General features: G+C 39.0%; 1 protein-coding gene and 1 non-coding gene across 6 annotated transcripts in view; both read left to right on the forward strand.

Moving 5' to 3' along the window:
* The window catches only part of ESRP1 (epithelial splicing regulatory protein 1), a 57023-nt gene extending 40583 nt beyond the window's left edge, over window positions 1-16440 (forward strand). For 2 of the 5 annotated variants that reach the window (XM_019807330.2, XM_002926583.4), the window contains exons 14-16: window positions 3402-3552; window positions 7447-7556; window positions 15093-16440. In XM_019807330.2, coding sequence (XP_019662889.1) covers window positions 3402-3552; window positions 7447-7521 — 226 coding nt within the window. In that variant the 3' untranslated portion in view covers window positions 7522-7556; window positions 15093-16440. The remainder of the gene's footprint in view (window positions 1-3401; window positions 3553-7446; window positions 7557-15092) is intronic. The other 3 variants (XM_019807327.2, XM_019807328.2, XM_019807329.2) reach the window with 3 other exon arrangements.
* Window positions 16441-20071: 3631 nt separating this feature from the next.
* On the forward strand, window positions 20072-20258 carry LOC117803904. The gene has a single exon (XR_004628025.1). It is a non-coding gene; the product is annotated as a U2 spliceosomal RNA (small nuclear RNA).
* Window positions 20259-20305: the final 47 nt, after the last annotated feature.

Consider the following 20305-nt stretch of genomic DNA (forward strand, 5'->3'; position numbering starts at 1 on the left):
AAAACGTGTATGTGCACTGGGAAACCAGAATTCTCATTCGACTGGCTGTATTGTGATACTCACTTTATTGCAGTGGTCTGTAAACAAACCCACAATATCTCCAAGGTTTGCTTTTGTATTCTTTCCTCATCGAATTGTCCTAGAACTCTTGTCACAACTCAAATGAACCATAAATGTAAGGGTTTATTTCTGGCTACTCAGTTCTGTTCCATTGATCGTTGCCTACCCTTGTGGAAGTACCACATCATCTTGATTACTGTAGTTTTATAGTAAGTTCTGAATTTAGCAAATGTAGCTCCTGCTTTGTTCTTTCTCAAGGGAGTGCGGCTCTTCTGAGTCCTTTGCATTTCCTTGAATGTTTTAGGTTCAGCTTTTTGTTTTTTGTTTTTAAAGATTTTATTTATTTATTTGACAGAGAGAGAGACAGCCAACTAGAGAGGGAACACAAGCAGGGGGAGTGGGAGAGGAAGAAGCAGGCTCCCAGCGAGGAGCCTGATGCGGGGCTCGATCCCAGAATGCCAGGATCACGCCCTGAGCTGAAAGCAGACGCTTCACCGCTGTGCCACCCAGGCCCCCCTAGGTTCAGTTTTTTTGATTCCTGTAAAAAACCAGTTGGAATTTTGATAGCTATTGAATTGAATCTTTAGGTGAACTTAGACAGTATTGTCATTTTAACAATATTAAGTCTTCTGTTTATGAACATGGGCTGTCTTATATTTAGATTATCTTTTATTTTTAAGCAATGTCGTTTAGTTTTCAGTGTGCAAGTCTAGCTGTTCTTATGTTAATATTTTTCCTAAATGTTTTTTTTTGATGCTATTGTGAATGAAATTGCTTTCTTAATTAATGTCATTTGTGTTTTCACTGTAGTGTATGGAAATGAAATTGATCTATTTTATGTATTGATCTTGTATTTTATACCTTACTCAACTGGTTTTTTGATTTTAGCTTTTTTTTTTTAAGTAAATTCTTTATTTTCTATAAATAGGGGTTTACCTTGTCTACATCTTGTCATTTTTATTTTAAAAATTATTTTTGTTGATTCTTATTTCAATAATCTGAAAGACTTCCGCATTTAGGTTGTTAGAAAATTCTTGGGGCACCTGGGTGGCTCAGTCGTTAAGCATCTGCCTTCGGCTCAGGGCGTGATCCTTGCGTTCTGGGATCGGGCCCCACATCAGGCTCCTCTGCTGGAAGCCTGCTTCTTCCTCTCCCACTCCCCCTGCTTGTGTTCCCTCTCTTGCTGGCTGTCTCTCTCTGTCAAATAAATAAATAAAATCTTAAAAAAAAAATTCTTATTCTCCTATCCTGTCAAGTAGATAGACAATTGTTTTAATTTTCCTTAAGATGCCTTGTGGATAGCAGGAATCCTAGTGCAAAAAAACAAAGATATGATTCCAAGTTTAGGCTTCATGAGAATAGGTGCTACCTTATAAATGCTGAGCATAATTGTCACTTAAAACCTTACATTTCCAGTTGGATAACTTTTATTTTTCTATTTTGTCTTATTTATATTTTGAATGCACTAGACACCTAGATTTAACTTATAGGAGATCTTTAGCCAAAGGACTAGAATGTGCCAGGACAGTCATGGAAGTAAGTTGTATACTGTGGAAACAATCTGATTATCATAGAGTGGAAAACTTAATTAAATACACAGAGAAGGCTTGGTGGTTCTTGAGAAATAGACTTAGTATCTATCAGGCATTTGACATAAGCAAAATATGGTCTTTGAATGAGTGAATGGTGGTTGAAAATGTGAGTGGTTCTTCTGGTTTGGTGAAAAGCTAACTGGTTGTGTGACTTTTGGGAAGTTATTTAACTCCTAGTTTCTGTTTCTACCTCTGTAAAAATGAGGTGGTGTGTCCGAGTGATGGCTAAATTTCTACTCAGGTGTAAAGTTCAGCATTCCATCTGTCTCTGCTCTCCTAGTTGCACATAGATTGACTATTTCTTATTTCAATAATCTGAAAGACTTCATTTAGGTTGTTAGAAAATTCTTGGGGCGCCTGGGTGGTGCCCTCATACAGAGTTGTAAATATCTCACAGGTGACTCTAATATGCAAACAAGTTGAAGATCACTGCTTTGTAGACTTAAAAGGTTAAGGGCAGCTTGATGTCAAGTAATATTTTCAGGTTCTGATCTTTAAAAAATGGTAAAATAGAATGATGGTTATGGAAATAACAGGAATGAGGTAACATAAATTACTTCATTTATGGATTTATGGAGTAATTTGGTATATCATTGAATCTGAAGAACAATCTGTGACACTAAGAAGGTGCTGTTATCCCCATTTTGCAAATGATAAAATTGAAGTTCAGAGAAATTAAGTGACTTGCTCAAAGTTACTGTGCTAAAAGAAAAAAAGAAAGAAAACAGTATCTGGAACTATATGCACATCTGACACCATTCCTATTAACCCATCAGTTAGGATTATGTAGGATAAACAGTCTCAAAGATTTTTAGCCCCTTCCATTATGTGTTTACTGGTCTTTGAAATTGGATAATTACCTAGATTTATAAGATTTAATAATGTATAGCTGTGGGTCTTTATTGTTCTTTAAGCTAATACGGTCCTTAAAAAAAATTTCCCCTATATATTTTCAATTATGGGTATTTGGCCACTAATTGTGATGGAAAAGAGATTGGGTGGGGGACAGAGTGAAACTAATTTCATAACATGGTAATCACTGGAGTTGCCACATGAAGAATGATGATGTATTCACTTGGCTTGTTCTTCTCGGAGGTAATTGCTGCAGATACACAAGAGGACACAAGCATCACAATTTTCCCCTTGTGTTAATGGTGGTGGATTTAATTTGCTATGTATCCCTTCCAATTTACCCGCTTCACTACCTTTTTTTCCCAGTCAGGTTGGAAGAACTAACTTATGAGTGCTATAGTACTTTGTGTTTTGTGCTGTACAATTGCTTGTATATATGGGTTGAATAGTCTGTTCTTTGGAGCAATAACTTTGGATACTTTTGGTCACTGTGGCTATGGTTCCTAGAAGTCCTTTGAATTCATGCCTTTTCCTCCCTTACTATTCTGGTAACTAGTTAATCATTAATGAGCTGGGCTTTGGAAGTGGTGCTTTGTGGTTGAGTGACTGTGAAGGTTTAATTCTCTCCTTCCTGTCCCTCTAAGGATCTCAGAACTAGATCTCTGGGGAAGCCTTGCACTTAACTCTATATTAACTGTTCTACTTTTCAACTTTTGACATTTGTGGAGATGTGGGACAGATCAGCTATGGTGTTCTTACCCGTCTTGGGAGAGAGAACTGAGAATTCTAAGAAAGATCATCTTGAGAAAGTCTGTTTCCTTAAGTAACTAATGTTTTTAGAGTAAATATTGGACATTGTCTATTCCTATTGGTTCACTGTGCTTTCTCTCCCTTTAGCCCCCCAGGTTCGCCCAATAGTCTTGGCTACTTCCCTACAGCTGCTAATCTTAGCGGTGTCCCTCCACAGCCTGGCACGGTGGTCAGAATGCAGGGCCTGGCCTACAATACTGGAGTTAAGGAAATTCTTAACTTCTTCCAAGGTTACCAGGTCAGTAGCTTGAAGAAGAAAAATACACAGTCCCCTTATTACTTAAGTTGATTTGCCTGAAGAATGCAGCCAGGAAAGATGCAGATTCTCTGAACCTCGTGTGTACATGTGCTGATAGATTGGCTTATAGAGGCAAAGTCAGAGGGACTAGCCGTGTGAGTGCTAACTTCAAACTCACCCCTTTGACCAGATGAGGGCTTTTCCGTGCTGTTTGATTGTCTCAACGTAATCTGTTGGTGCTCTTTTTGAAAATTGGGCTACTTTGGGAAAGCTCTTTAGAGCACATAGCAGTGTGCGTCTTTTCATCTAGAATAGGGTTGGCTAAGAAGGAGTTTTCCTGCATATTTAAGAAGTGATTAGAGGCCTCTGCCTAACCTGGGGGGAAAAAACCCAAAAAACAAAGGAGACTCAATGAATCTTTAGATGCTAACTTCTTAAAATGAACTGTAAGATAGCCTTTTATGAAATGACATGCTGTAATTCTTGAAAAACGAATATTCAGTCCTACCAGATTTTTCTACCCTGCTGATGTCCATCAGTTGTTTTCTGACTCAAGCTAAAAAATGAGATGTTTCTTGATAAGAGCTCTTTAACAGGAAGCAAAATCTCCTCCCTGCCATCACATCTGAGCAGACAGCCTTTCCTTTCCCAAATGACATGATTTCCTAGAACCCGAATTCCTTTCCTGCGATGTCTAGAAATCCGTACCCTGGAGCTTTTTTATTGCATCAGTAGCAAAAATTATCTTTCTTCTTGGAGCTGAGCTTTGCTTGAGTCTCTAGAGTTGAAAAGTGTTTATAGACATAATTGTCAAATCCTAAAATAGGCCTTGAACATTTATAGTACAGCGTTGTACGGGTTGTGCCTGCAGAGGCTGTTCGCTATTAGAGTGGGTTTATAAGCTTGGCATCCACGAGTCATGGAGGATTGCGGAGCTCAGCTAAAATGATCTCAGCGAAGTTGCCACAAACCCACCAAGTTACTGTCATGGTCTTACGGGTTTTAAACATAGAGTATTTTCTGCCAAATGAAGAAAATCTAATGAAGGTTGGATGAAAGTTACATTTTGTTACTGCCTGGCTTAACACACTCTTACTAGAGGTAAGATGTTTTTCAGAAATCAGTGGGTCTTTCCCCTGTTATCTATGGGAAAAACATTCTAAGACCCCCCCCCCCCCGCCCAGTGGATGCCTGAAATTGCAGATAGTATCAAGCCCTATATGTGCTATTTTTTTCCTTATCCCCGCATACCTGTGTTAATTTATAAGTTAGGCACAGTGAGAGATGAACAACAATAATAAAATAGAACTGTAATGAAAGAGATGTGAATGTGGTCATTCTCTCCCAAAATATCTTAACTGTGCTGTCCTCACCCTTGCTGTGATGACATGGTATGAGAAGACAAAATGCCTCTTTGGTGAGAGAAAGTGAGATGATTGACTTAGGCATTGTGATGTCTTGCTAGGACCCTCTGCTTCCTACGGAGGGTCACTGAAACTGCTGATAAGGGGGACTATTGGAGATCCTTTGCTTCTTCCCTAAACCATTATGCTGCCTGGTGGGAGCTCTTGCAGGGCTTAACAAAGTTACTTCCTAAACCTCATATGAGATTCATGAGATTGTGAAAGGAATAGAGAATTTTACTGAAGGCTAATGAAGAGATTGCTTCATGTAACCGAGATAAAGGTTTGAGTTTGTATTTTCTTCCAGTGTTTTCCAATTCCAGGAAGTTAGACAAAGTTTCAGGTTTTAGGAGTCAGCTGAATTAATTTTCTCTTTTGTTTTGACTAATAAACTTTTCACCTTCACACTGAATAGAATTAAGTGGTCATATACATAAGTTGGTTGTGACATTAAGCAAAATTGCTCTTATTATGAAGAGTTCTATGGCTGGCTTTTGTGGGTATTTATTCTACTGGAAACAAATAAAAGCAGTTATTTCTAGATTGACGTGCTTCAGAGTTGAGATCAAATAAATCTGTATCAGTTTATCTTCTAGTAGTTTCTTGGGAATTATTGAAGGTTAGAGTTATCTGGTATAATCAGAAGAAGATTATGCAAAATTATTTCATCTCAAGGCATTTGGCCTTCATTGCTGAAGTGCTTGGAGTTTATGAACTGAATCAATGAATTAGGGTTATGTAGGAACCTGGGGCACTTGGCTAGCTTAGTTGGTAGATCATGCAACTCTTGATCTCAGAGTGGTGAGTTCAGGCCCCATGTTGGGCCTAAAGCTTACACTTAAAAAAAAAAAAGAAAAGAAAAAAAACTACATAGGAACCTCACTTACCCAATCAATTATATCAAATAATTCCAACGTCTTCAGTAATTTGAGCTCCAAGGCAGTTACAGTGCATGCATCTGAAATCTTTTGTATCACTTTTACGTAAAGGCTCATAGTTTCTGTCTTTGAGAGTCCATGTTGTCTTTTTTCTTTTTTTTTTTCCCCTGTATTCCACTATTTTGGTAATAGCTACAAGCTATAGGATTTCAGATTGTTTAGGTATAGCTTTACCATAAGACAAAATCAGTGGAGGATGACGTAAAACAAAACTGTGTTCTCCTAAGTGTATTCTGTGTTTGTCTTTATTTACTGTGTATTTCTGGCTGTTTTTTATTTAATGGGAGGTTTTCATTTGACTTCTGGTTATTTATGAATATTATATGGTTATGTAATATAATCATATAATTATATATGATTATATATGTATAAAATACGTGGTAATAATTGGTTGAGTGAATGAAATCTCAATAGTTTCTGATTCTGCCTTTAAAAAATATCTTGAGGTAATAAATGGCACGTCATTTTCTATAAACATTATATTTAAATATAATTTTTGGATGTATGCTTCTCCTACCCTTAGCAAAATTCCTTGTACTTCAATTTAATTTTTCTATACTTCATGCTTGGGGAAGGGTGTGAAGCCAGAAGGGGCAGGGATTGACAAAAAGGGAAGAATTCTGATGGCCAAAACCGAAATGCAGGAAATGGATTCTGCTGTCAAATCTGTAATTTTGTAGGGGTGCCTGGCTGGCTCAGTTGGAAGAGCATGTGATTCTTAATCTTGGGGTCGTGAGTTTGAGCCCCACCTTGGGTGTAGAGATTACAAAAAAATATATAAGAAAAATTCTGTAATTTTATAAAGTTAAAGTGCCTTGATAAATGAGATTTATAGAATGAGAATTGACTATATGAAGACAAGCTACCATGAAAAGATTTGGTCAGGAGAGTGTCATTCCAGTTGTATCAATATTGTAGTTGATGGGCCTCTTAATTCTGGACTCTCCAGTGTCCTTACATAATTCTTTTACCTTTATTTGCTCTTTGCTTTACCCTTTCTTTACTGTTAATGGCTTTGCTTTTTCAGTAGTGCTATTTTTCGTTTCTTCTCAAAATACTGACTTTAATCAGTACCTCTTTGGGCCTCTCATGGCTGATATTTTTACTTGCTGTCCTCCTGAGAGAATTAGGCTGATAATCCAAGTAACATCTAGTATTTAAAGTTCACAGAGTTGTTTGCAGAGGCTGGGCTTATTGTCAAATACCTTGCAAATAGTTGGTACTCAACTCTTTTGTATCTAGTCGCACCTGTGGTATCGTGGAAACTGCAAGATCTGAAAGATTTGGTGTCTATCATGTTACGGTATTCTTTTCCCTGTATTCAATCTAAGTCCTTTCCTAAAAGGAAGTTTTATGATATTTAGACACATTCAGCAGGATGTGGTGACGTGGGATTCGTGGTTATGTATGTGGCTTATACAGAGTTTTAGCTTGTTTCCTATGGTCTAAATAGAGTATAATACTATTGGTAGATCTGTTCAGTTGAAATACTAATCATGCATAGCGGCAGTTTGTCCATCTTTTGATCCTGTTTGTTCTAACTTGCATTTTAGTATGCAGCCGATGATGGACTTGTACACACAAATGACCAGGCCAGGACTCTACCCAAAGAATGGGTTTGTATTTAAGGGCCCCAGCAGTTAGACCATCCTCAGAAAAGAAGGTAAGGCACTATGATGCGAAAGCCAAATCATAAAGGGCCAAACAAATAGAGATCACGAATCTGAAAGTGTTTTTTATGAGTTGGGTGAGAAGTTTCCCCTTTTCTTCAGTGTGATGTAGGAGGGTCAGAAATCTTGGGAGAAATGGGAGACTGGAATTCAGTGTGTCATCCAAGGAGACAATATCTAAGCAACATTTATGGATAATAGTTGTATGTTATTTTGGGCTAAGGGAAAACTTTTCCATTTGGAAATCCATTTGCTATATTTCATGTGGAATGCAAGTTGGGTATGCTTTTGTTCTTGTTTTTGTTTTAACTGTAGTAAAAGTCACAGAACAAAATCCATCATGTTTAAGTCTACAATTCATTGGCATTTAGTGTATTCACAACATGTGCAACCACCATCTCTATCTAAAACCTCTTAATCACCCCAAAAGGAAACTCCATGCCCAGGAAGCAGTATCTCTCCTATTTTCCTTCCCCCCTGACCCTGGCAACCAAAATGCTTCCTGTCTGCATGGATTTGCCTCTACTGGATATTTCATATAAATGGACTCCTACAATATGTGACTCTTGTGTCTGTCTGCTTTTCACTTCCCATGTTTTTGCGGTTCATCCTTGTTGTGGCATGTATCAGTGCTTCATTCCTTTTTATGGCTGACTAATATGCCATTGTATGGCTATACCACATTTTTCATTTCTCTACTGATAGACATTTGGGTTGTTTCCACCTTCTTGCTGTTGTAAATAATGCTGATACAAATATTTATGAACAAATATTTGGGTAACTTTTTAATTCTCTTGGGTATGTATCGAGGAGTGGAATCACTGAGTCTTATGGTAACTCTGTTGAGTTGGGTGTACTTTTTCCCATTTCTTTTTTTTTTTTTTAATGGTGTTAACATACATAACATAAAACATTCTTAAGTGTACAGTTCAGTGGCATTAAGTACGTTCACATTATTATATAACCATCACCACCATCTAGCTTCATCTCCTCAGACTGGATCTCCCCATTTCCCTCTTCCCTCAGCCCCTGGCAACTACCTTTCTACTTCCTGTTTCCATCTATTTGACTGTTCTTGGTACCTCATAAATGAAATAGCACAGTATTTGTCTTTCCATGGTTAGCTTATTTCTGTTAACATAATGTTTTAAGGTTCATTGTCTAATAAATCTAGAGGGAAGTAACCCTGATAGTTTTTGAAAAGAGTTTTTTAATTGGTAACCTTTTCTTGAAGGATATCGACTTTCTGTGTGAGACTGCTTGAGAGAATGTATTGTGGGGTCATGGTCAGGAATTGGTGTGGCTTAATTTCTTTATTTTTTATTATTAAGTTTGCTGAAATTGGTTTCGTGGCATACCATCTTCAAATTTTGTTACTATTTTTATGGCTGAAGATCTTATGGGCCTTAACCCTATGGATTCTAAATTGGAAAACGTGGTTCCCAGTAGTATACTCTTGTCCTTGAAAAATGACAGTTGGGGCCTTAGACTCGCCTTTTGAAGTTTTAGAAACCCCAGTTTTGGGATGGAAGTGATGATTCTCTGCCATTTTCTGTGATATTTCAAGATCTCTTGGTACCAGAGAGCATCATACCCAGATACTTTGCAGTGGGAAGTGGGGTATTTTCTAGTTTAGTTCACAGTGATGGGAGCACCTTAGTCTAGCCTTCTAATACTCTCTTTGGTCCATTCTGTGTCATTTGAAGTGTTCTTTATTCAACCTCTAAATGCTGCTTATGAATTTTGTAAGCATACTATCTATATAGTAAAATGAATATGTTGAATTAGAAATGGAACTCTTTGTCATTATTTAGAAAAACCCTAAATACCCATTACTCACCTTTGATTCTATCTTATGCTTTTGTGGTCATGATAGAATAGCTAATCAGGTGCTCTGTTAAAACCCAGATTTTTACATTTTATTTTTATATCAGATTAATCTGCTTTTATTTTGAGACTTTTAAAAAAATTCACGTGGAGTACTGTGTGAAACACTTGGCATAAGTTAAAAGTTATCTCATTTAATCTCAGCAACTCTGCGAGGTAAGGATCACAAAAGTATTGTGTGCTCATTTTAAAGAATTTGGAATATACAGACAGGTACAAGGAAGTCTGTAATAATTACACCCTCCAGAAGTAATCACAACGAATATTTCCTTTCAGCTTTTTTGTATGCCCTCATGTAATTTGGACCTAGTTTCTTTTCCCCTTAACCTTATGGTATGACTATATATTTGTTTTCAAATCACCTATATTAATAATCAGATTTATTATCACCACTCATCTCTTACACAATAGAGCACCTTATGCTCTTCAAGTATTTTATACTCCAGTGTCACTTGAGCCTCGTCATGGCGCTGTTGAGCATCGGGGCGGGTGGCTCCCACCCTATGGCTCCATCTGACACATGAGGAGATGAAACCCAGGAAGCTGGGTAACTTTCAGTCATACAGCTTATGACCAAGCTGACCAACAGATCCATCACTTCTAGTTTCAGTCTTGGTACTCTTTTCCAGTGAGCAAATAAGAGCATGGCAGAGTAAGTACTTGTAGTGGGCTGAATGGCAGTTCCAAATATATGTCCGTGTCCAATCCCTGGAACCCATGACTATTACCTTATCTGGTCTGAGATGTAAATTAAGGCTCCTGAGAGAAGGAATTTATCCTGGATTATCTGGGTGGACCTTTAATGCAATTATAAAAAAAGGCAGAAGGAGAACAGGCAGATACAGGAGAAAAGGGGGCAGTACAACCACAGAGGCATAGACTGGAATGATGCAGACGTAAGCCAAGGAGCACCTGCCACCATCAGATGCTGGAAGAGGCAAAGAATGTTCCCAAAGAATGTACCCTCTGGAGGGTATGCAGCCTGGCTGGTAATCTTGATTTCTGACTTCTGGCTGCCAGAATTGTGAGAGAATAAGTTTCTGTTGTTTTAAGCCACCAAATTGTAGTAATTTTTTTTTAAAGATTTTATTATTTATTTGTCAGAGCACAAGCATGGGGAGCAGCAGGCAGAGGGAGCGTTAGGCCCCGTGCCGAGCAGGGAGCCTGTTGCAGAACTCGATCCCAGGACCCTGGGATCATGACTGAGCCGAAGGCAGACGATTAACTGACTGAACCACCCAGGCGTCCTGTAGTAATTTTTTTTTTTTTTAGATTTATTTATTTATTTGAGAGAGAGGAAGAGAGAGAGAGAAAGTGCTGTTGCAGGGAAGCGGGAGAGGGGGAGAGAGCATCTCAAGCCGACTCCCTGCTGAGCATGGAGCCTGATTCGAGGCTCAATCTCATGACCTGAGATCATGACCTGAGCCGAGGTCAAGAGGGAGAGGCTCAACTGACTGAGCCACCCAGGCACCCCTAAATCGTAATTTGTTAAAGCAGCCACAGGAAACTGGTAATAGTACTCTAAAAATTTATTGAAAGAATGATGTCATTGCTCATTAGTGTGTCAGGTAAAGGTAGCTAAAGCCCATGATAAGGTCTGTAAAGAAGTTACACTGTTCTGCCTTCTCATGTGGCCTTGTCTGCTAACCCAGTGGATCTTTGTTGACTAACCCAAGAACTACTGTAGGTATGCCCCGTTTGTCATAAGAGACCTTCAAGGACAGCTCACAAGATGTTGAAGTTGCCCTCTAGGGAAAATGCCTCCTCAGAAGGTCAGCGTTCTTGTTTGTACCCCTGACACCCTCACTGTAATCTCCAAGTCTAAGACTCCTAGCGCGTCAAAGGGGCAGGGCCAGCTCATAAATTTAAATTTGTCGACAAACGCGTGGATATAACCATATTTCGTGTTCATAGGAGATGACAGTTCCTTAGAAGTGATGTTTCTCTGCTCTATAAAATGCACATAACATCACTTCTTCATATGTGACTTGACTTTTCTGGGGAGTAAGAATCAGGTGGATTAATGAATGTAAACAAGTTTTACAAACTACCAAGTTCTATATATAGACAAATAACTGTTTTGTTGCTATGATCACAAGAATCATTACAGGAGCAATGTTTTTGACTATTGTCTGTGTTCCAGACATTATTCAGATTTCACCAATTTTTTCATGAATGTCCTTTCTCTTCTGTTCCCCTTTGTAGTTAGTTGATCTGTCTACTTAGTGTCCTCTAGTTCATGTTAGCATCTCAGTCTTTCCTTGTTTTTCATGACCTTGACAATTTTGAGATACTCTGCTTTTGAGGTATTTGGTGAGCGCTCCTTCAGTTTGAATTTGTTTAATGCTTTTCTTGTGATTACACCAGGGTAATGGGGTAAGAATAATAGGATATAGAATAATATTTATATAATAAATACATAATTTATATAATATAAGAATAATTAGGAAAGAATAATACCATAGAGGTGAAGTGCCCATCCCATTATGTGATGTCTGGGATACCATACCCACATGATATTACTAGCGGTGTCATCTTGATAATTTGCTGAATGTCTTAGTCCAGTTGGGCTTCCATAATAAAATTCCATGGATTGGGTGACTTACAAACAACAACCTTTAATTTCTCAAAATTCTGGAGGCTGGGAAGTCCAAGATGAAGTGCTGACAGTTTCCTTTGCTTTATCGTGAAAATTTTTGTCTATACGAGGTATTTCTGGAGCCTCTTACGATGTGTTAAGCCTGGCATTTCCACAATAGTTAGTTTTTATGGAAAGACAAAACAAGACCCAACAAACAAAAACTGTGTAGCTCTTATCTTTTAATATCTGGCCTCTTAAGTGTATAGATTACTTTGTGGATTAAAAATGATCTGTCTTTTGTAATATATAGTTATTTTTTTGGATCAATATAGTGACTAATATTTTAGTTTCTGGCCAAAATGTTCAGTGTATCTTTTGGATAAATAAGCTTTCAAAGTTAAAGGTTTTTCTCTTTCTCTTCCAACTAGTATTGATAATATCGGACAACAGCAGCTAAATAAATGCTGATTATTGATTTAAATGACAGAAAGAGTATTAACAAATTTAATTAAGGAATCTGAGTTATGGGTTTTAGTTTATCTTTTATGTAAGGAAGAAGAAACTGTTCTTTTGTCCTAACAAAGAAATCTCACAAATGACTTATTTTTAGAGAGCCATGGGGGGAGGGGCAAAAGGAGAGGGAGAGAGAATCTCAAGCAGACTCCCATGCTGAGATCATGACCTGAGCAGAAATCAAGAGTAGGACCCTTAACCAGCTAAGCCACCTATGCCCCCAAATCCAGATATCTTAAAAGACTTCTTTGTACATGGTACATGACAGTAAGCAAAATAAGACCTTTTTTAACACAGATCTTACTGGAAAGACAGATTTGTGAATATTTGTAGTTGTAACTCAGAATTGTCTTTGCATCATAGTTTCCTTTTTACTTTTACTATCTACTTTTCTACGGCTAAAGGAGACGAGGAAACATTAGTTGCTTTTTATTTGTTTGCTATGTTTTGGAGGTTGTTTTTGTTTGTGGGGAGAGTTGGAGGTTTTTTGGGATTTGTCCTTTGCTAGCAGCTTGGAGTCTGCAAGTTCATTCCAAACAGTAAAATTCCATTTGGATCCTACTGGGATTAAAAAGAGGCTTGAGGGGCGCCTGGGGGGCTCAGTCGTTAAGCGTCTGCCTTCGGCTCAGGGCGTGATCCTGATGTTCTGGGATCGAGCCCCACATCAGGCTCCTCTGCTGGGAGCCTGCTTCTTCCTCTCCCACTCCCCCTGCTTGTGTTCCCTCTCTCGCTGGCTGTCTCTATCTCTGTCAAATAAATAAATAAAATCTTTTAAAAAAATAGAAATAAAAAGAGGCTTGAGAAGGTTAAACTTTTCATTTCTTTTAGATTTTTCTACATTTTCACAGAATATGAAGGTATAATTTTCAGTATCTAAATTGTTTTCTTACTAGAATAACAATAATATGAGCTGGGAATAGGGAAGTTTTTATTTATTGACTGTTAACAGACTCAGGGTTGACTGATTTGCCTGAATCCAAGGCCTCATTCTTGGGCCAACTCTCTCTGTGAGGTACTTCCACCAACTCTTGGCTTACACCCGCCCATTTTAAGTCCAGAAGCAAGCCAGGAATTGAGCTTTCCTGGCCTGACTTAAGTCCATTTCAGAAAGCACTGTGGCCAAGGACATCCAGGTCTCTGGCCATGTCTGTGTCACTTGTTGGGCTCATTATATGAAGCTCCCTCATTATGGGCTTGATATTGAGTGATGGGACAGGCAGTTATTTAAGGAAAATTCAGGTGCTATTTCCAAAAGTAGATACAGTAGATCTCGGACAATTGTATTGCTAGGTCATTGATAGAGATTTTGTTTTTATTTAATATCTGAGGAGAAGCTTTCAATGTATCGTTTTTTGTGCTAAGTGCTAAAAATGGTGACTTTGTAAACCACATTTTAAGAATTAATTCTAGCATATTTCTCCGTTTTTTAAATACCTGATTCTAAATTTGTATCTGTTTTAGAATCTGTTATTAAAGGAAATCTAACCTTGGCCACAATTTCAAACTGGCCATATGAACAGGTGTGAACTCTAAAGAGCTGTTTATATTTCTATCTGCAGTCTTGTTTCTCATCTATGTGTGAAAGTATACCCAGTTAAAATTTTCACTTTTAAAGTTTTTGTGTGGGGGTGCCTGGGTGGCTCTTACATTAAGTGTCTGCCTTTCCATCAGATCATGATCCCCCGGGGTCCTGGGATCGAGCCCCGCTTCAAGCTCCCTGCTCTGCTAGGAGCCTTCTTCTCCTTCTCCCACTCCCCCTGCTTGTGTTCCCTTTCTCACTGGCTGTTTCTCTCTCTCTCTCTCTCTCTGTCAAATAAATAAAATCTTTTAAAAAATAAAAAAGTTTTTGTGTGGTATATAAGTGAAATAGCATAGTGGAACCAATCTGTGTTCAAATTCTGGACCTGCTGATAACTGGTTTAATTGCTCCATGCCTCCATTTCCCCAGCTGTATAATGGGGATAACATAGAAGTCTTATAGGATGGATCTGCGGATAAATGAATCAATCCACATAAAGGTTGTTAATCAGCTACTCACTGACATGTAGAGTTCATGTTTCCTATAATGTCATGCCTCATTGCTTCTTAATTCAGATATTTTTGTTTCACATTATTTGAAATTTCTTATACTAGAATTTAATTTTTAAAAATTGTCTTAATGGTTTTAATAATGGTATCAAGCCTCTAATCAGAAGAATGCTGTGGTAACGTGGAAATCAGACTGAGTCTGTGTGCATATAGACGTAAGATGGTCTCTCCACAAAGGAGCTGAGTGAAGAGGTGAAAACATATGCATTATCATGCATGGTAATACACAGGATAAGGAATTGTGGAAATACCAGTTACCACATAAATTTCACTTGCCAGCACTGTACTGCCTGAAAACTTGCTGTGTAAATGCCAACTATGCCTGTGTAAAATAAAAAGTTTGGACTACCTTAAGCCTTTTTTTTTTTTTAAGACCTTGTGTCATTCAAAATAATTTTTTTATAGTTGCTAATAATTGAAAAATTTGGAGACTATAATATCTCCTTGTTTGTTTTTTCAGTGTTTGAAAGATGTATGGTGATCCCGAAACCGTCAGATACGACAACTTCTAGCAACTTCAGGGGAAGTTTATCTACACTCAGGCTGCAGTATTCTCAGCAAACATGATTGGACAGTGGGCCTTTGCCCTATCTTTTGGTAGAGTAAAATATTTGAGCCAGTGAAGCCAAATCCCTGTAGCAAGCAGCATGCCTGGCTCCTTGCTGATTGCAAATAGGCATTTAAAATGTGAATTTGAAATCGGGTGACTCCATTACTTCCAGCTAACGTGGCATCATAGGTGTTTCCTAAGTTTTAAGTCTTGGACAAAAAAATATTAGTGTCTACCATCTGCATCAGGAACTGTCGTGGAAGCTTCATTTGTGTGTTTCCATTTTTCGTTCTCCATCTCCCTATCTTCTGCACAAGGGTGCCGTCTTACTAAGTGATTCAAGAATAAGGTCTTGGAATCCTTAAGTCACAAATTTAAGAAAAGAAATAAAATTCCTATTTTCCCACTCTATTGGCCCTCATGATGTCTTACAGTTAAACCAATGAAGCTGCCTTCTAAAACACCTTGGGATAAGTCAGAAGACCTCACACACCCACCACCAAACACTCCTAGCTTCAAAGTTGCATCTTTTTTTTTCTCAGCAGGTACCAGGTGTAAATAAGAAGGAACGAGGGGCCAAAACACGAAACCAAAAGTGAAGCAGCTATGTGTAGCTAGTAATTTCTAGTTTAAACTATAAACATTGTGGCTTCGTATGTATTATTTTATATTGTACTTTTCCCATTACTGATGGTTTGGACTTTAATAAGAGAAATTCCATAGTTTTTAATATCGTAAAATGAGAATATTTGGACAGTGTATTCTGGAAAGCAATATACTAACTGAGGTGAATGCTTGTATATATTAAGATAGAGCCTTAAACCTTTCTCTCTAATGCCTTAACTGTCAAATAATGAGAACTTTTAAAAGCGTAGGACTGTAGTCGGTATGCTGGACTGAGAGGTAAACACTGAAGCCGTTGGAGCAGGTACTGATGCTGTCAGCGTTGAGCACTGTGGTTTAGCTGTGTTTATGCTACAGAAGTGCAATATTAGACACTAGCTAGTACTGCTGCCTCGTGCAACTCCAAAGAGGAAAACAGGATTTGATTAAGTGCACATGTGTCTTTAAGTTACTCCTGTTGTCCTTGGTTTAGATGCAATGCCCTGCCAATTTATGTGGCTGCTATTTTTTTTTTTCCTTCGCATTACTTTGATTAACACCTTGAAGGGAGGGCCCAACATTCCCTCTTCACCTGACCAGCAATGGCCCTCTAACTGTAGTAGGAAAAAAAAAAACAAAAACAAAAACCATTTGGCATGAGAATTGGTGACAACTGGCACTTAAGATCAGAAAAAGAATTGTTCATACTTGATGCCTTAAGATGCTATCTGCCCAAAGCTCTGAAAGACTTTAAAGTAGAAAGTAATACCACAATACTACTGACTTTTCGTAGAATTGTTACATTTGATAATAAAACCCACCTGTTTAATCTCAAAGTGTGTGTGCTTTTTTTTTTTTTTTTTCTGTAAGAGAGTCATGGTGGAAGGATATGGCTAGGCCATCTTTTTCCAAGGTGGTAAGGTTTTTCCCTGTTTGCCGTAAGGATTTCTAAAAGCCTCCAAGGATTAATGCGCTCCAGTTACAGTTCAAACAACCATCCCTTTTTTTAAAGATTTATTTATTTGGCCGGGGGCAGCAGGCAGAGGGAAAGGGAGAAGCAGACTCCCTGCTGAGCAGGGAGCCCCACAGGATCGATCCCAGGATCATGACCTGAGCTGAAGGCAGACGCTTAACCCACTGAGCCACCCAGGAGCCCCCAAACAACCATCCTTTAAAGCATAAGTCACTGAAACTTTGGTTTTGAAATGTTTAACTGTTACTGGCAGTCAGATCATCTCGTCCTTGCATTTTATCACTGGTGCTCTACTTGACAGTTTAAAAACCTATGTAAGCCACAGAAAACTAAGCAGATGTAGCACTTTGTTTCTGAATTCCACACGGTCCTATTCCAGTTACTCTTTGCCTATATGGAGTTGCACAATATTCTCAAATCCAAATTCTATCTGTCCTGCAGGACTACAGTCAAGTCTTCCCTGAGTTCTGCTATTTCAGAGCTGTTCTGTATTGTCAAGATCGCTTGACATACATAATCTTGTTACAGAGCTCAAGTGTATCAACTCTGAATTTAGATTATATCCTCACGGGCAGGAAGCATACCTGTATTTCCCTCTGTCTAGCATGTTTCTGTTCACTCAGCCCTTGTTAAGCATTCATGGGTTATGAAGTTGAGTTCACCTGGGAAAGTTTTTCAGTCCCAGTCCTTCTCAGTGTCCTTTACAAAAATGGAGTCATCGCTTTCAGGTTTTTACTTCACCATGGGGTGTCTCTGCAAGGACGTGGCAGAGTTCTCTAGGCAAGCTGAGATGCTGACCCACGTTCTTTGTCTCTGGCAGGCTTTTAACCTTGTTCAGTCTATTCCCTGCCTTAACCAAAAAGTTACCTGTGCTAAATTCGTTTTTCTATTTACCTCCCTGAAATAGTACACATGTAGCTGATCTCATGGCAGAAAAAAAAAAAAAAAAAGGTGGATGTGGATTATGGAAAGGAAGAAAAAAATGAGAAGAGGACCAGAATATGTAAAAGAACTTAAAGGTCCACCTCTTAGGTTTAGAGCTGATTGCACAATTTCTCTTCCTCTCCCCACTTTCCCCAGCTCTTGGGGACATACAAAAGTAGAACGATGAACACTTCGTACCCCTTACCCAGCTTCAACAATGATGAACTCCAGGTCCATCTTGCTTTATGTCCCTTTCCATTTTCCCTATTGTAGAATTTTTTTTTAAAGGATTTTATTTATTTATTTGACAGCGAGAGAGAGAACACAAGCAGAGGGAGTGGGAGAGAAAGAATGAGGGTCCCAGCAGAGCAGGGAGCCTGATGCAGGGCTCGATCCCAGGACTCTGGGATCACACCCTGAGCCAAAGGCAGACACTTAATGACTGAGCCACCCAGGCATCCCTCCCTGTTGTAGTATTTTGAAGCAAATCCTCTGGGTCAAGTTTAAAATGGTACAGCCAGGGTACTTGGCTGGCTCAGTCAGAAGAGCGTGGGACTCTTGATCTTGGCTTTGTGAGTTCGAGCCTCATGTTGGGTGTAGACATTACTAAATAAATAAATAAATAAATAAGTGGATCTCCGAGTTTAAAATTAAGCCACTGTAAGAGGTGATGTTCTTGAGAAGAATAGAAGAACTGGTGGGGGCGCTTGGGTGGCACAGTTGGTTAAGTGTCTGACTTAGGCTCAGGTTGAGATCTTAGGGTCCTGGGATCGATTCTCGCCTGGAGCCCGGTCTGGAGCCCGGTGTCAGGCTCTGCTCAGCAGGGAGTCTGCTTCCCCCTCTCCTGCCCCTGGGCAAACTCTTATGCGCGCGCGTTCTCTCAAATAGATAAAATAAAATCTTAATTTAAAAAAAAAACTGAACTGGTGGAAATACTCTGTTTATGGCTGTTTTTGGCTCAAGGTTGAATCTGATCTGTTCATGCTAGAGTCTATGTGCTGATGCAAGGAAATACAGACTAGACCGGAGATGATCTGAACGTTGAAGATCAGGGACGCTTGGGTGGCTCGGTTAAGTGTCTGCTTCAGCTCAGGTCGTGAACCCTGGACCCCAGAATCAAATCCCACATGGGGCTCTCTGCTCGGGGGAGAGACTGCTTCTCCCTTTGCCTGCTGCTCCCCCTGCTTGTGCGCTCTCATTCTTGCTCTCTCTGACAAATAAATAAACTTTGAAGACCAGAAGGCCACCAGGATGAAATTCGGGAGTAAGAGCACTAAGTGGGTGCCTTAGGGAGAAAATTGTTTTTTCTACATTTTTACTGCTTCCTTTGTGTTGAGTGAGATAGTAAAAGCTAAGATCCCAAGGTCTGGGCCTAGTGAAAAAAGGTTCAGAAGCAAATTACTTGACTTGCCCCTAGCTTAGACCCAAATTTTGTCATTTCACTGTAGTTCAACACAATTCCATTATGTGGAATGTGAAGGGATATTTGGATCAAAAACCAAGCTGGAACTCATTACTTGAGAAGAATGTACTGTAAACTACAACCAAACAACCACTGAGAAATTGTATGTCCAACAAAATAAGCATTATATTGGTTAAATGAATCTTCGCAACAACCTTATGGTAGGTGCTACTATGATGACAGACTAGGAAATGGAAGCATAGGTCAAGTACGACTTCGCGCTTGCACAGAAAGTAAAGGAAGGGACCTGGACAATAAGATTTGGAGACTGGCTGATGTGGTTAATTCTCTCATAACTGCTCCTCTATCCGCTTCGGCTCTTTCTCTGAGCACAGCACAAATACCTTTCATTTTTTACAGTGTCACCGAATTGGGCTTCATGGTGTTCCTTTGGTCTGCCTTTTTACTTTATTGCCAGCATGCCACTAATTCAGCACCTGAATTATTCAGTAGCTGAGCATTGTTGCTGTTCTAAAAGTGAATGTAGATAAATGGGTAACAAAGCTTCTGGTTACACACTTGAATTTGAGCCAGTGTTTTATAACCGAAACCTGTATGATAGAATTAAACACCAAAAACTTACATTAAAAAAATTTAATGTAAGGGCTCCTGGCTGACTCAGTCAGTGGAGTGTGCAACACTTGATCTCAGGGTCATGAGCTCAAGCCTCACATGGGTGCAGAGATTACTTAAATAAAAACTTAAAAAAAATCAGTGTGGGGGTGCCTGGGTGGCTCAGTCAGTTAAGTGTCCAACTTTTGATTTTGGCTCAGGTTATGATCTCATGAGTCATGAGATCGAGCCCCGAGATGGGCTCTGCATTCAGTGTGGAGTCTACTTGAAAAACCCTCTCCCTCTCCCTCTGCCCCTTCCCCCACCTCAAATAAATAAAAATAAAAATAATTTTTTTAAAAAAAGTCAATGTGAATCGCTTCTCAGCCTTTTGGCTAAGATCAAGTGTAGTTATCTGTTCCTATCAATTTAATATCTGACGTCTTCTATCCAAGGACAACATGTTAAATGGATTTTTGGAGCAGGGAGATGGAATAGGAGTTTGCATCCACTCCGTGTATCAACCTGGTATTGCAGTACTTCCAGGAACAGTTCATCCCCTCCAGGGCAACAGTGGGGAAAAAAAATCAATGTGGGGGCACCTGTGTG

Source organism: Ailuropoda melanoleuca, chromosome 9 (assembly GCF_002007445.2).
Source record: "Ailuropoda melanoleuca isolate Jingjing chromosome 9, ASM200744v2, whole genome shotgun sequence".
Taxonomy (NCBI): Eukaryota; Metazoa; Chordata; class Mammalia; order Carnivora; family Ursidae; genus Ailuropoda; species Ailuropoda melanoleuca.